This window comes from Nematolebias whitei, chromosome 22, assembly GCF_014905685.2.
Source record: "Nematolebias whitei isolate Nwh7 chromosome 22, NemWhi1, whole genome shotgun sequence".
Lineage (NCBI taxonomy): Eukaryota > Metazoa > Chordata > Actinopteri > Cyprinodontiformes > Rivulidae > Nematolebias > Nematolebias whitei.
This window is the reverse complement of record NC_056519.1, coordinates 28,767,727-28,783,068: the sequence shown is the minus strand read 5'-3', so window position 1 is coordinate 28,783,068 and position 15,342 is coordinate 28,767,727. Positions and strand designations below refer to the sequence as shown.

At 43.3% G+C, this 15,342-nt stretch overlaps 1 protein-coding gene across 1 annotated transcript in view; it reads right to left on the bottom strand.

Moving 5' to 3' along the window:
- The window catches only part of ipo8 (importin 8), a gene marked incomplete in the record, with an annotated part of 477,409 nt that extends 462,766 nt beyond the window's left edge, over positions 1–14,643 (bottom strand). The window contains 1 exon segment of the mRNA XM_037695763.1: positions 14,452–14,643. Coding sequence (XP_037551691.1) covers positions 14,452–14,535 — 84 coding nt within the window.
- Positions 14,644–15,342: the final 699 nt, after the last annotated feature.

Sequence of the window (15,342 nt, the reverse complement as noted above, 5' to 3'; positions counted from 1 at the left end):
GTGTCGTTCTGGGTCTCGTTACAACTGGGTTGCCCGTACTTACAACAATTAGTGCTTATCATATTTTTAGTTGACGTTTTTCTTAGTTCATATCTTAGATCTTATTACTGTTTTTCTTTTATATTTTATTGTTGGATGTAACTGGGACCCTGTGTACATAATTTTGTTCAACATGTGGTGCGAATGACAATAAAGAATATCTGCATCTGTATAATACTTTCTGATTCATATATCCACTGTAATTATTATATTATTTTCATTATTTTTAAATCAATTTATTTTTCATTTTCTTATTTGATCGGTTTATTATTATTAATATAACTATTATAGCTGTTAGCTGCACCTTTCTTTGTTTTATGCATTTATTCAAAAACAGTATATCTTGAATTAACCACCTTTTTCTTATTTCTAGTCAAGAGAAAGAGAAAAGAGTCCAGTAAAGAAAAGTCTTATTTCATCACTGAATGAACATGAAGAACTGAACCGGACACAGCAGGAACAACACTTGTGTCTTCTTCTGGATGAAGCCCGTGAGACAAGGGACAGACAGATACACAATCATTAGTTGGACGCAGTATTTTTTATTTTTCTACATTTTTCGCTTCTTACTTTTCCTATTAAACAATTTTTTTCTTAAGTGGTGTCCTTGAACATTAAATTTCCAAAACGAATTTTACAATGTTAAGTGCATATAGTGTTTGTTTAAATTCATACTGGAAGTTGAGAAAAATTTCCAATTGCATTTGATCTTTAATGGATCCTAAGAAAAGATTACCAGAATCTGCTCAACTGTTATTACGTTGTAATTTTTTGGTTCTAGGATGAAGTGAGACAAAAACAGTCAAAAATTCAGAATGGACAGTTATCAGTTTTCGGCCGTACAACTGTGGCCCCAGAGAGATTCAGCTGAAAGTCCTGGTGCACCTTTTATTTGAACCTGCAGAGATTTGAACAGCTGATCTGAAGCAAACAGGCAGGTGTTCAACTGAACTGAACACTCCTGCTGTGTTTGATGGTCTCCTCCTTCACCATCTGTCCATCCATCCATCCATCATCTTCTGCTTCTGGGTTGTGGGAGCAGCAGCTTTACCAGGGAGGCACAGACATCAACAGCCACCTCTTCAACTATTCTAGGAGGACCCCATGGTGTTTGCAGACCAACTGACTATTTATTAAGTAATATCCTGATGCTGCTCAATAATTCAGGTAGAAAAATCTACAAAGTTAAGTCTGGTCCTCTGGACATTCACAAAACAAACAATGCAGTTTATAATACCATACCATACCAATTTATTTATAGAGCACTTAAAACAGCAACAAGGCCAACCAAAGTGCTGTACAAAAGAAAACAAACATGTACAGCGGACAGGAAAACATAAAATAGAAATACAGATACAAATAGCAGCAGAAGCTAACTAAAATGGCCAACAGAGTAGAGAACAGACCAGACCAAAACAAATCACAACGTGTTAAAGGCAAGAGAATAGAAGTGGGTCTTCAAGCGAGACTTAAAGACTGAGAGTGTGGGAGCCTGCCGGACACTCAGTGGCAACTCATTCCACAGTCGTGGACCTGCAACAGAGGTGGCCCTATCACCTCTGAGCTTACGACGGGTTTCTGGGACTGAGAGAAGCATCTGGTCTGCTGACCTCAGAGAGCGCGGTGGGACATATGGCTGCAGAAGATCAGTGAGATAGGATGGGGCGGAACTGTTCAGTGATTTAAAAACATACATGAGAATTTTGAATTGGATCTGAAGGTGAATAGGTAGCCAGTGCAGGGAGGCCAAAACTGGCGTGATGTGCTCTCTATAGCCTGTACCAGTTAAAAATCGGGCTGCAGCATTTTGGACCAGTTGTAGACGAGCAATGGAGGACTGACTGATTCCAAACAAAAGTGAATTGCAGTAATCAAGCCTAGATGTTATGAAGGCGTGGATCACTGTCTCAAGGTTCTTTTTGGAGAGTATAGGCTTCAGCTTAGACAGCCGTCTCAGCTGAAAAAAACAGGATTTGACCATCATGTTTACGTGACTGTTGAGTTTTAAGGACGGGTCCATTATCACCCCCAGATTAGTGACCTTTTGTTTCTCTAGCGGGGCTAGAGAGAAAAGGTCAATGTCATGGTTCATGAGTGAGCCACTGGGATGGAACAGCATGACTTCAGACTTCTTCTCATTGAAGCTTAAGAAGTTCAAAGCCATCCAGTCCCGGATGTCAGCCAGGCAGTCAAGAAGAGGCTGAATAGAGCGTGTGCCTCTGTGCCTCAGGGGGAAGTAAATTTGGCAATCATCGGCGTAGAAATGAAAGGGTATGTTGTGTTTGCGGAAGATAGCACCTAGTGGCAGCAGGTATAAAGAAAAGAGAAGGGGACCGAGGATGGACCCCTGTGGTACCCCCCACTGGAGCGCTGTCGATGCCAAACTAAAATCTTTGATATTGACACAGAAGGTTCTGTCAGAGAGGTAGGACCCATACCATTTAAGGGCTGGCCCTGTGATGCCCACCCACTGCTCCAGTCTAGAAATGAGGATCTTGTGGTCGATGGTGTCAAAAGCAGATGTAAAGTCCAATAGGACAAGTAGCACAGAATCACCTGTGTCTGTGGATATGAAAATGTCATTAAAAACCTTCAGTAGAGCAGTTTCAGTGCTTTGGAGAGATTTGACGCCAGATTGGAATAACTCTAGGATAGCGTGATCCCCCAAAAACTGTTTCAACTGAGACTCCACAATTTTTTCCAGTAGTTTAGAGGTGAATGGGAGTCTGGAGACAGGCCGGAAGTTGGACATGACTGAGGGGTCAAGGTTAGGTTTTTTCAGGAGGGGCTGGACAGCAGCATGTTTAAAAGTTTTTGGCACCACACCTGAGGATAAACTGCTATTCAGAATAGCGAGAATAAAAGGACCCAGGGTAGGAAAAACTTCCTTTAGTAGTCGAGGGGGGACCACATCAAAGAGGGAACCAGATGGCTTCATGCTACACATTACCTGCTCCAGAGAAGACTGAGAGATGGGCTCAAAGTGGTCAAACACAGCCACACACTGAGATGGGATGGACAGATCATGAGCTGGCGGAGAAATGAGTGCCCGGGTGTTTGCCACTTTTTCTAAAAAGAAATGGAGGAAGTTTTCACACAGCTCAGTTGAGGCTTTCAGAGGTGAAGGCTCACTGAGGTGTAGAACTGAGTTCAGGGTGGAGAAAAGAACTCGGGGGTTGTGGGAGTTGGAGACAATTAAATCAGAGAAGAATTTACATTTGGCAGCTTTAACGGTTTTCTGATAGTGACACCAACTCTCCCTTAACATTTGAAAAGAAACCTGCAGCCTGTCCTTCCTCCACCTTCGTTCAGCTCTGCGACACTGCCGCCTAACGGCTCGCGTGACGTCATTCAGCCAAGGCTCTGATCTAAGTTTCGTTTTTCTGGTTTTAAGGGGAGCAACACGGTCCAGAACATCTAAACAGGCAGAGTTGAACTGAGAGGTTAGCTCCTCAGTGGTAAGAGACACCGGGAACTGTTCGATCCTCTCAGAAATAAAACCTTCATTAAAACAAGCAGCAGTGAAACGGTTAATGGAAAGCGTACGTGCAGGAACGCACGCCTTAGCAGTATGACAAGGGGGGGTGAGGTCAAACAATACAGGCATGTGATCTGACAAAACATTGTCACCGATTTTCAAATTAGAAACAGAGACATCGCGTGTTAAAACGAGGTCCAGCGTGTGGCCATGTTCTTGGGTGGGACCATGTACCTGCTGACCTAAGCCAAAAGAGTCCAATAAATCTAGAAAGTCCTTCACTAAGGGCTTCTCCTGACAACACACATGCAAATTAAAGTCACCAATAAGCAAAAAGTGAGTGTATCTCTGTGTGATATCAGCCAAAAAGTCAGAGAATTCATTTATGAAGTCCTTAGAACGAGGTGGGCGGTAGACGAGCGCACACAGAACCGTAGGAGAGTGTCCGAGTTCAAAGATGCTCAGCTCAAAGCTGGCGCGGGACACCGGGATGGACAACTGTTTACAGGCCAAGTTTGTGTTAAAAACTGTTAATAATCCCCCCCCCCCCCCTGCGCCGACCTGATGGCCGCGGAGCATTGAAACACAGACAGTCCGGGGGTAGTAGTTCCACCAAGGCGCTGGACTCACCATCAGAAATCCAAGATTCCGTGACGAACAGAAAATCCAACTCCTCATCTTTAAAAAAGTCATAGAGGAAAAACGTCTTGTTGGAAACAGACCTTGCGTTGATTAAACACATCCTGATATGGTCCAACACAGGCACGGCCGTGGAGGGAGACGCGCGCGCCAGCGGGCGCAGGTTATGAAGAACAGCTCCTCCTGGTCTGCTGGTGCGGCGCACAGGTAAACAACTCCAGGTGTTCACATGGACAGAGCGCGCGGGCAGCTGGCCAGCAGCCGGGCCCCGGGAGCACCATGGGTCAGAGAGGAGATGATCAGATCCAGAGCGAGTCCTGATAGAATAATCCACACTTTGCCTCAGTTTCACCAATATCCCTGCACGCTTCCCACGACGTCTGCAACGTTTCCTCCATGGAGAAAGGCCAGGGTCACGCAGAAGGAATGCAGGAATCTCAGATAGGACCGGTGGAGGAGAGCGCTGACCGCTGTTCAACAACTCTGCGGGAATTTCAGCAAATGTACGGAGCTCCAAAAGTGCCCGACGATCATACTGAAAATATGACTCGGCACACTGCACAAACCATTGTAAAATTAACAAAAATACAATACAAGCAGAGAGCGAGAGACGGGCAGCCCTACACACTGGTGCCATCTTGGAAAATCTTGGAAAAATCATCACCATCTTGGAAAAAATAATAAACAATAAATGTTTTTTTGTTTGTTTGTTTTGTTTTTTGAATGTCCAGAGGACCAGACTTAACTTTTTTAGATTAATAAGTAATACATTTGTTTTTAAAGTTAATAAAAGTCAAACCTTTAAAATTTAAGGACAAAACAATCTAATTGTTTTCAAGTCTGTAGCTTATTGTAAAAGCAGTTTCAAAGATTACAGCACAGTGTGATGTTTTGTAATTTTAACATGAACCTTGTGCATATCTGTAAATAATAAAAGTGAATATATTTTTAATACATCTTTATTGTAAAAATCTATACTAAAATGGAAAATACATGGGTTTAAAGCAGGCAGGGAAGGCAGTATGGTAGGATTATGAATCAGGTTTAAAAGTTACAGTTCATGAGGTACTCCATTAGAGCATGACATCTCTTCCACAACATCATGTGACAAAACCTTCAGGGTGTTCTTCTTCTAATACTTTAGTGGTGGCTAGTAAGTAGCTTAAGGGAGCACTACCGCCACCAGGTGGTAAGACGAGTTGGATTCTAGTCCCCGCCTACAGAGCCGATCCAGAAGTGTAAATGGAAACACAACAGACCCGAGCCGATCGGAACCGACCCGAACTGACCTGATCCGCACTGTGACAGTGGAAAAGGAGCTATATTGTCCCTCACATTCCACCAGCAGGTCACTGGATTCACTGAGGTAGGAATGATGCAGACATCTGCACCTCTGTGTCTCTTCCTGAATCTTCTCTGTGGTTCTCTGGGGTTTAGGGCTCTGATCATCTCCCTAATTCACATTAGAACACAAAACATCAACAATAACATGGTTGAGTTATTATTGATCAAAAACATTATCTAGGCTGAGAAATAAAAGTTTAACTGATCAACAAAATCCTTTACAGCTTAATTTACCTCCACCGTGCAGCTCCACTGTGGAAAAGACACCAAACTTTTAACAACAAAGTCTGTGACTGTCCTGTGGCCCCCACCTCACTTTTATGTCTGTCCTCACATCAGGGTCAGAGGCTCCTGTGAGGAGAAAATAAACATAAACAAATGGTGAACATTAGGTGAACTCCTGATGCATGCTCAATAATCCAGGTAGAAAAATCCCAAAAAGTTCAATCTGGTCCTCTGGACATTCAAAAAAACAAAAAACAAAACAAAGGAAAAAAAGAGGTTGAGTGATCACTCAACCCCCTGTGAATAGTAAACAACCATCAGTGTGCTAATGATCCATCATTAGGCTGATGGTCCTTCTTGAGCATGTGAGCAACTGGTTTTGGTTGTCAGCAGCAAACTGGTTGATCCACTCTGAGAAGGTGCTATTTAAGAGACTGAGCTGAATACAGCACCTCAGACTGAGGAAGTCTCTCGGATGAGAGACAAAACATTTCTATATTTTTTTGCTTTGTTTTGTTTTTTGAAGGTCCAGAGGACCAGATTGAACTTTTTTGGATTAGGTGAACTGTTTAAGCAGCTGACTGGATGGATGAGCAGTTTTACAAGCTAAGCTTTATCTGTTACTGTCAATCTTTAGTTAGCTTCTGAGTTTAGCTAGCTACGTAGATAAAATAAATTTACACACTAATATCTTAAAGTTAGCTTTATTTCACCGCAATGTACGTGCTAAGCTGTAGTCACGTTAACAAAGGTGAACTCACCAGCTGAAACACAGACACAGAGCCGTCCTCGGGAGTTCTTTGATGAAGACAAGTCCGGCCGTGGAATGTTGATTCAGTCCGTTTCACACACACACAGAGACTGACTCACGCTGAGAGGAGGAGGGAGGCTGCTTGCAGAAAAACACGGAGCAACTTTCTGCTCGTGTGTTGTCGGAGCTGTTCGACAACACACGCGCTGCACACGTGAACCTCCATCTGTGGGCATCACCAGCACTATAGATATACATTATACATACAAACCGGATTCAAAAAAAGTTGGGACACTAAACAAATTGTGAATAAAAACTGAATGCAATGATGTGGAGGTGCCAACATCTAATATTTTACTCAGTATAGAACACAAATTACAGATCAAAAGTTTAAACTGAGAGAATGTATCATTTTAAGGAAAAAATCAGTTGTTTCCAAATTTCATGGCATCAACAAATCCCCAAAAAGTTGGGACAAGTCCATTTTTACCACTGTGTGGCATCCCCCCTTCTTCTTACAACACTCAACAGACGTCTGGGGACAGAGGAGACCAGTTTCTCAAGTTTAGAAATAGGAATGCTCTCCCATTCATGTCTAATACAGGCCTGTAACTGTTTAATCATCTTGGGTATTCTTTGTTGCACCTTCCTCTTTATGATGCGCCAAATGTTCTCTATAGGTGAAAGATCTGTACTGCAGGCTGGCCGTTTCAGTACCCGGATCCTTCTCATACGTAGCCATGATGTTGTGATTGCTGCAGAATGTGGTCTGGCATTATCATGTTGAAAAATGCAGGGTCTTCCCTGAAAGAGATGACGTCTAGATGGGAGCATATGTTGTTCTAGAACCTGAACATAGTTCTCTGCATTAACGGTGCCTTTCCAGACATGCAAGCTGCCCATGCCACAAGCGCTCGTGCAACCCCATACCATCAGTGATGCAGGCTTCTGAACGGAGCGTTGATAACAACTTGGGCTATCCTTGTCCTCTCTGGTCCGGATGACATGGCGTCCAGTGTTCCATAAAGAACTTCAAATCATGACTCATCTGACCACAGAACAGTCTTCCATTTTGCCACACTCCATTTTAAATGACCCCTGGCCCAGTGCAAACGTCTGAGCTTGTGGAGTTTGCTTAGAAATGGCTTCCTCATTGCACTGTAGAGTTTCAGCTGGCAACAACGGCGGATGGCACGGTGTATTGTGATCACTGACAATGCTTTCTGGAAGCATTCCTGAGCCCATTATGTTATTTCCTTGACAGTGGCATTCCTGTTTGAGGTGCAGTGACGTTTAAGGGCCCGGAGATCACGAGCATCCAGTAGAGTTTTACGGCCTTGACCCTTACACACAGCGATTGTTCCAGATTCTCTGAATCTTTTGATGATGTTATGCATGGTTGATGATGATAACTTAAAAATATTTGCTATTTTACACTGGGTAACACCATTCTGGTATTGCTGCACTATCTTTCTGCGTAACAATGGTGGAATTGGTGATCCTCTTACCATCTTGGCTTCTGAGAGACACTGACACTCTGAGAAGCTCTTTTTATACCCAATCATGTTGTCAATTAACCTAATTAGTGTTAATTGGTCTTCCAGCTGTTCGTTATATGCTCAATTTCCTTTTGCCAGCCACTTATTGCTACTTGTCCCAACTTTTTTGGGATTTGTTGACACTGTGAAATTATGAATCAACATATTTTTCCTTTAAAATGTTACATTTACTCAGATTAAACTTTTGATCTGTCATCTATGTTATATTCCGAATAAAATATTGACATTTGCCATCTCCACATCATTGCATTCAGTTTTTATTCACAATTTGTTTAGTGTCCCAACTTTTTTGGAATCTGGATTGTAAATTAGGTGCGGCAGCTCTATACAGCTCTGGGTGTAAAACACGTAGTCTGTTTGCTATATGTCTGCGTTGTACCTGCCTGCGTGCTGAAACCACGTGACACTTTACAGCCAATACCAAAACTTGACACCGAAAAAAAGAGTGACATTTCAATACATACACCGACCGTTGCAGTTTGGTCAGTGCCATTTAAGAACTTCGGTTTGGTACTCAGCCCTAAGAATCGCTGACTCTCTGACTGACTCTCTAACAAATAGTAATAGCAAAGTAACTGATAAATAACTAACTATAAATAACAAATAAATTAACAAATAAATAAACTGATAAATAATGAATAAATCAATAGTAACTGTTAGGGACAGTGTTTGACATGGTGTCATATGGCTCATATGACGATCTGACAACCTATGCTAACCCGATAGATAGTTGTCAGTTTGTGCTACACGTATGACAATCTGACAATGTATGACCAACCGACAGAACACCGGTCGTGGAGATGTTGAATCAGGCTGTTCAGGCTCCAACACCCACAGGCTAACTTAAATGCTGAGAGGAGGAGGCTGCGGTCCTCTTTCCTTGCAGACAAACACGGAGCAACTTGCCGCTCGTAAACTGAAGCCGTTTGACGACACACGCGCTGCACACATGAACCCCGTCTGCGGGCGTAACCAGCGCCATAGACATACGGCTATACGGCAACTCTATACAACTTTGGGCGTAAACACATATGTCTGTTTGCCATAAGTCTGTGTTTTACCGGCCTGCGTGCTGAAACCACGTGTCACATTACAGCCAATCACCGAAACGTGACACCAAAAGAAGATGCGTGTTTTGATCTTAACACCGAACGAAGGAGTTCGGTCGGTACCATAAAATAACCCGAGGTTGGGTACTCAACCCTAGTTATGTATTTCAATTATTAATCACAGAGGTCAGTCAGTGGTGTGTTTTTCTTTTGTTTTTATCTGGTTTGTCCTGATTTAATATATATAACATGGTTATTTGTATTTGCATTGAATGCTGAATATTGTGATGAAAGACCAGACCACTGAAGACTAATAGAGGAAGGTGAACTGATGTTGGTTAGGTGTTTTTCGTGCTGCTGAACTGTATAATTCCATTCTGTGCAGAATAAACATGTCATCAGTTAAGCCTCCAGTATACTCGGGCATACATCAGTCCACATGTACCGGATTAGAGTCGAAGCGGACAAACGCAGGGCATACCCATGCAAAGCTCAATTCAAACTCAACACGTACGCAGTGTTGCACAAGAAACTGCCCGGCTACAGACTGTTTTGTATGCAACACCAATGTATTAAGAAAACAGATGGCGGAAGTGAGTGAACGCTGGCGCGACTTGCTGCCGCTGCTCGCCGCAAATCAACGATTATTGGCAAAACTGTGTGTGTACATGGTCTAGCTTCCACTTTCCTGCTCTCATCGACCACCTGAATCTTACCTGTCGCTGTTCATCTGTCCAAGCTGCCGACTCTTCTCCTACAATGCCAATTAGCAGGATATACACCTGGGCTGTGCTTCTCTGGACTCTCCTGGCACTCCTTCAACAACCTGTTACGGGTCTGATCCAGTACTCTGCTGCTGAGCTCCTCCGGCTGCGGTTTCATCCATCTGCACTTCCCCCTGCTTCGCTATTCATCTCGGATGCAACTCTCCTACCACACCGGAAATACATCCACCGCGGACTTCGCCGGAACATCCAAGAGGACACGTCGAAATCCATAAAATCCATCTGGTCTACTTCTCGTCGTCACCGGCGTGCCTCCAACCGGGTTGTTGACCGCAGCGTGCTAGCTTACCCGGCCCGGTCAGCTAACGCTCCTGCAATGTCTGATAACTCCTCCGTAAACTTCGGTCTGCTTAACGTCCGCTCACTTACGGGCAAGGGACATCTCATTCAGGATCTCCTCACTGACCGTAAGTTTGATTTTTTATGCCTGACTGAGACTTGGCAACAACCGAATGATTTCTCTCAGCTCAATGATTCTACTCCACCGGGGTTTGTTTACATCTGTCAACCCCGTGGCACCGACCGGGGAGGAGGTCTCGCGATAATTCACCGCGAGAAATGGAAAGTCTCGCCGTTGTCTGCTCCCACCTTCTCCTCTTTTGAATCAGCTGTGTGTCAGCTCTATGGACCTACCCCCACCATCATTGCAACCATCTACCGCCCGCCGAAAACTAACAGTGACTTTCTGGATGACTTCGCTGCTCTTCTCACTCACCTGTCAATTCTCTCACCAAACATTATAGTATTGGGTGATTTTAATATTCACATGGACGATGGAAATAACCCACTGACTAAAGACTTTTCATCCTGCCTCCAGAGTTTTGGTCTTCAGCAGTTTATCAATGTTCCCACTCATTCTAAGGGTCATGTCCTGGATCTAGTCTGCTGTTCTGGTGTATCTCCCTCGGATTATACAGCAGATGAACTCGCCATAACTGACCATTTTCTCCTCTCATTCAATATCTGTCTCCCTCTCTCTATCACCAAGCTTCCTCGTCTCATCTCTTTCCGTAACATTAAGGATATTGATTTAAATTCTCTCTCCTCCGCCATCAATTCTCTCATGGACAATCTATACTCAACTCTAGACTCAACCATCCTTGATGACTTGGTCTCATACTACAATACTGGTCTTCACTCAATACTCAACTCTCTTGCTCCGCTAAAAACCAGATCTGTTTCTTTTGTTCGCTCTGCGCCCTGGTTTACTACAGAACTTCGGCTCATGAAGGCTAAAGGACGGCAACTTGAAAGGCTCCACCGGAAAACTGGACTGGTTGTACATAAAGACATTTACAAAACTCACATATTGCATTACAAGGACTGTATCAATCAAGCCAAATCCTCCTACTACACTTGTTTAATTGGTTCAAATGAAGGCTCCACCAAGTCAATATTCTCCCTCTACAAGAACATCACCCAAGCCCCGGACTCCCTACCTTCACATCTGTGTTCAACTGAATTTTGTAACTCCCTCATGTCATTTTTTGACAGTAAAATTGTTAAGATCCATCAGTATCTCAGCTCACAATCGACCCCTTGTCCTACTCGTGAACTTTCTCCTCCAGCCCACTCCTTCTCTTCCTTCGAACTCCCGACAACTTCAGAAATCATAAGCCTCATCAACAAGTCCAAGTTGTCCACCTGTTTGCTTGACCCTCTTCCAACAGTTCTGGTTAAAGCCTGTGCCCCATCTATACTCCCTCTCATTTCTGCCATTATTCACTCCTCTCTCTCCACCGGAACAGTTCCTGCATCATTTAAAATTGCTGCCATAACCCCTATCCTGAAAAAACCTGGCGCTGATTACCGTAATCACAATAATTTCCGTCCTATCTCCAACTTGCCTTTCATCTCCAAGATTCTTGAAAAGACAGTTGCATCTCAACTCCATACTTACTTATCCAACAATAACCTGTATGAACTATTTCAGTCTGGTTTTCGTCCCCTCCATAGTACAGAAACAGCTCTTATAAAAATCACCAATGACCTCCTCTTGGCAGCTGACTCCGGCTTGCTGTCCATCCTCATCCTCCTCGACCTGAGTGCAGCGTTTGACATCATTTGCCATGCCACCCTACTCAATAGACTTTCCTCTATCAGTATCACTCAGACTCCTCTAAACTGGTTTAAATCATATCTCTCCAGCCGCAATCAGTTCATCCGGATCAAAACCTTCACTTCCGAGCCTTCATCTGTCACATCAGGAGTTCCCCAGGGCTCTGTCCTGGGACCCCTCCTCTTCATTATTTATCTTCTTCCCCTCGGCACTATTTTCCACAAGCACAATATCGATTTCCACTGTTATGCGGATGACACCCAGCTCTATGTTTCCAGTAAGCCCGCCTCCAACCTCCCGCCATCCTCGCTTACCGACTGCTTGACTGAAATAAAATCCTGGTTCACCTCAAATTTTCTTAAACTCAACAGTGACAAAACAGAGGTTCTTCTCATTGGTACAAAATCCACCCTGGCTAAAACCAAAAATTTCAGTATTGACATTGATAACCGTTCCATTTCTCCCTCCCCTCAGGTAAAGAGTCTAGGTGTCATCCTCGACAGCACTCTTTATTTCCAGTCTCATATCAACAACACCATCCGTTCGGCTTATTTTCACCTAAGCAACATCAACCGCCTCCGCCCCTCCCTTACTCCCCATTCCACTGCCATCCTTGTTCACTGTCTGGTTACATCGCGCCTGGACTATTGCAACTCCCTTCTGTTCGGTCTCACCCACAAATCTTTTCATAAGCTCCAACTGGTCCAGAACTCAGCTGCCCGCATCATCACCAAAACCCCATCCATTCATCACATCACTCCAGTCCTGCAAAAACTCCACTGGCTGCCAACCAAGTTCCGCATAGACTACAAAATTCTCCTGTTCACTTTCAAGGCCCTCTACAATCTCTCCCCACCATATCTTTCAAATCTTATTCATATTGCCATTCCCTCTCGCTCCCTCAGATCATCCTCCTCCATCCTTTTGACTGTCCCCTCCGCCCGTCTCACCACCATGGGGAGCAGAGCCTTCAGTCGCTCTGCTCCCCGACTTTGGAACTCGTTACCACCTCACATTAGAAACATAAAGTCAATCTCACAATACAAATCAGAACTCAAAACACACCTTTTTAGATCTGCTTTTTCCACCTGACACAATTGGTTTTGCCTGATTTTATATTGATTTTATACATTGTCTTTTTTTCTTCCTTTCTTTTTCTTTTCTTTTCTTTTCTTTTCATCTCTTAGTTTCTGTTACTGCTGATTTTATTCTTTGTACGGTGTCCTTGAGTGCCAGAAAGGCGCCTTTGAAATAAAATGTATTATTATTTGTATTATTAAATTCTCCTTCTTCATCCCTGATCTGGTTAAATGGCCTTTTCTTTTGTTGTTTTGCCAAGAAGCAAGCAATCTCTTCCTCCTCCTCCGTTGACGCCATGACTAAAATGGTGAGAAATGAAGGAATTTGTCACAAGCAAATTAAAATCAGGTCCAGCGTGGCTGCGGGAGGGTCTGGAGATTTCCTGGTGGGCTGGTCTGATGTGTGGCTGCAGGGCCAGCGCTCCCTGTTTTTTGTTTGTTTTTATTAACAACATATAAACACAGCTGCGGCTGCCAGCTCGTTTTTTTTTTTTGTTTGGTTGGGGGTTTTTTTTTTTTTTTTTGGGGGGGGGGGGGGGGGTTTGCGATCTGCCAATCAATCCAGTAGGCAAATCGGCAAACTCAATTTGTTCCGAAGGTAAACGCCCCTTGCCTGTGGAGCTGGTCTGCAGCGGCTCAGGGTGGACACTCGAGTATTAAGTCTCAACCCTCTGCGGACAGTGCGCGTTGAGTCCACGCAAAAAAAAGGTCAGCACGAGTGTATTGGAGCCTTTAGACTGACCTGGAATTCCTGAGCTGTCTTCCTTCACACAAAGCAGAGATGTATTCGAGGTTCGGGTGGTGTAATGCAGACCGGCTAACAATGAAATTGTGCTTGAGAATCTTGTCTGTGAACAGACTTCTCAGTTTTATTTGATCATCTTTAGTTTATCTAGATGAAATATAGACAGACAGGCAGGCAGGCGGAGACAGAAAGACTGGCAGACAGACATACAACATACAGTAGGGATACAGAGAGACAGGTGGATTCATTCAACCTTTATTTAGACAGGTAAATCCCATTGAGCCTCGAGGACTCATTTACAAGAGAGACCTGATTTAACAAAGAATGATGGCAACAAGATAGGGATAGGGAGATAAACAGAAACAGTCAGATGGACAGAAAGCCAGGAAAGAAGACGGAGCCAGACAGAAATACAAACAGAAAGAATATCCAGACAGTATGACAGACAGACAGAATAACGTAGAGACAGCTGGGCACTCAAAGCAACAGTGAGACAGGCAGGATCTGGACCTGTAACTGGCCGTAAAACTTCATTGTTGTTGTACGAACTACCTGCTTTGTTCTTGGGAGCCGACGTGACTCTGATGCGGCTGGACCTGTCCCTGAACGCAGCACAATGACCAAAAACCCTGCAAAATCCAACCTATCCTCTGCCACGAACACCGAAGTACCACAACAAAATTTAAACAACTTCCTCACCTGATTGAGCTCATTTTCTGCCGCTATCCTCAGATTGGGGTCGATGGTCCCTTTCAGCGCCTGTATTATCCGGTTGGGATCCATATTTATAGTTTTACTCACACATACGTGTAACGTAAACTAACACTTTTTGCACAAATATTTTCACCCGACCGAACGTCTATTGTGTTTTTGTAATCAGGAACCAGGGACCGAAGAACAAAAACACTTCCGGGAGTCAAAAAAACTACTTCCGGTCAATTTTTTTTAACCTAATTGATTATTTAGTGACGTAGCAAAGAAGTAAAGACGCTTAATTTAATTTCTGTCCAACTAATATGACATATAATTGTCCTTGTTTCTTATAGTAATGTGTTGTTAGCTAGCGAAACAAAAGTTCTCGTCTTTCCTCGCACCATAAATTAGAACTCTGCCACCGCCCTGAGGTTTGGAGATGTTACTGCATCACAATCTTTGTTTTTGTGTGTTGTGCTGTGTGTTATGTCGAGAAACGCATTCCTGCCGAGCTCTAAACTCTCGGAAGAAGGTGTTTTTTGGCAGATTAATTTAAATAAAAATGGCCCATTGTTTTAGTTATCGGTAGTTCTAAAAACTCATAAATAATACAAACAATTGTCTAAATCTTCTGCAAAAAATAAATAAATAACATAAAATAAATAAAAATACTGCAAGCTTTTTCTCATCATGCAGCTGCAAGTCAATTATATTACAGCATGCTAGCACAGAGGGCCTGTATCAGTGGTGGGATGTAACTAGTACAAGTTCTTTGTTAATGTACTTAAGTAAATTATACAGATACATGAAAAACATACTTAAAAGATACATAGTAACATAGATATAGACACATAGATACATAGACACAAAAACATAGTTAAAATATCTTGATCCTAA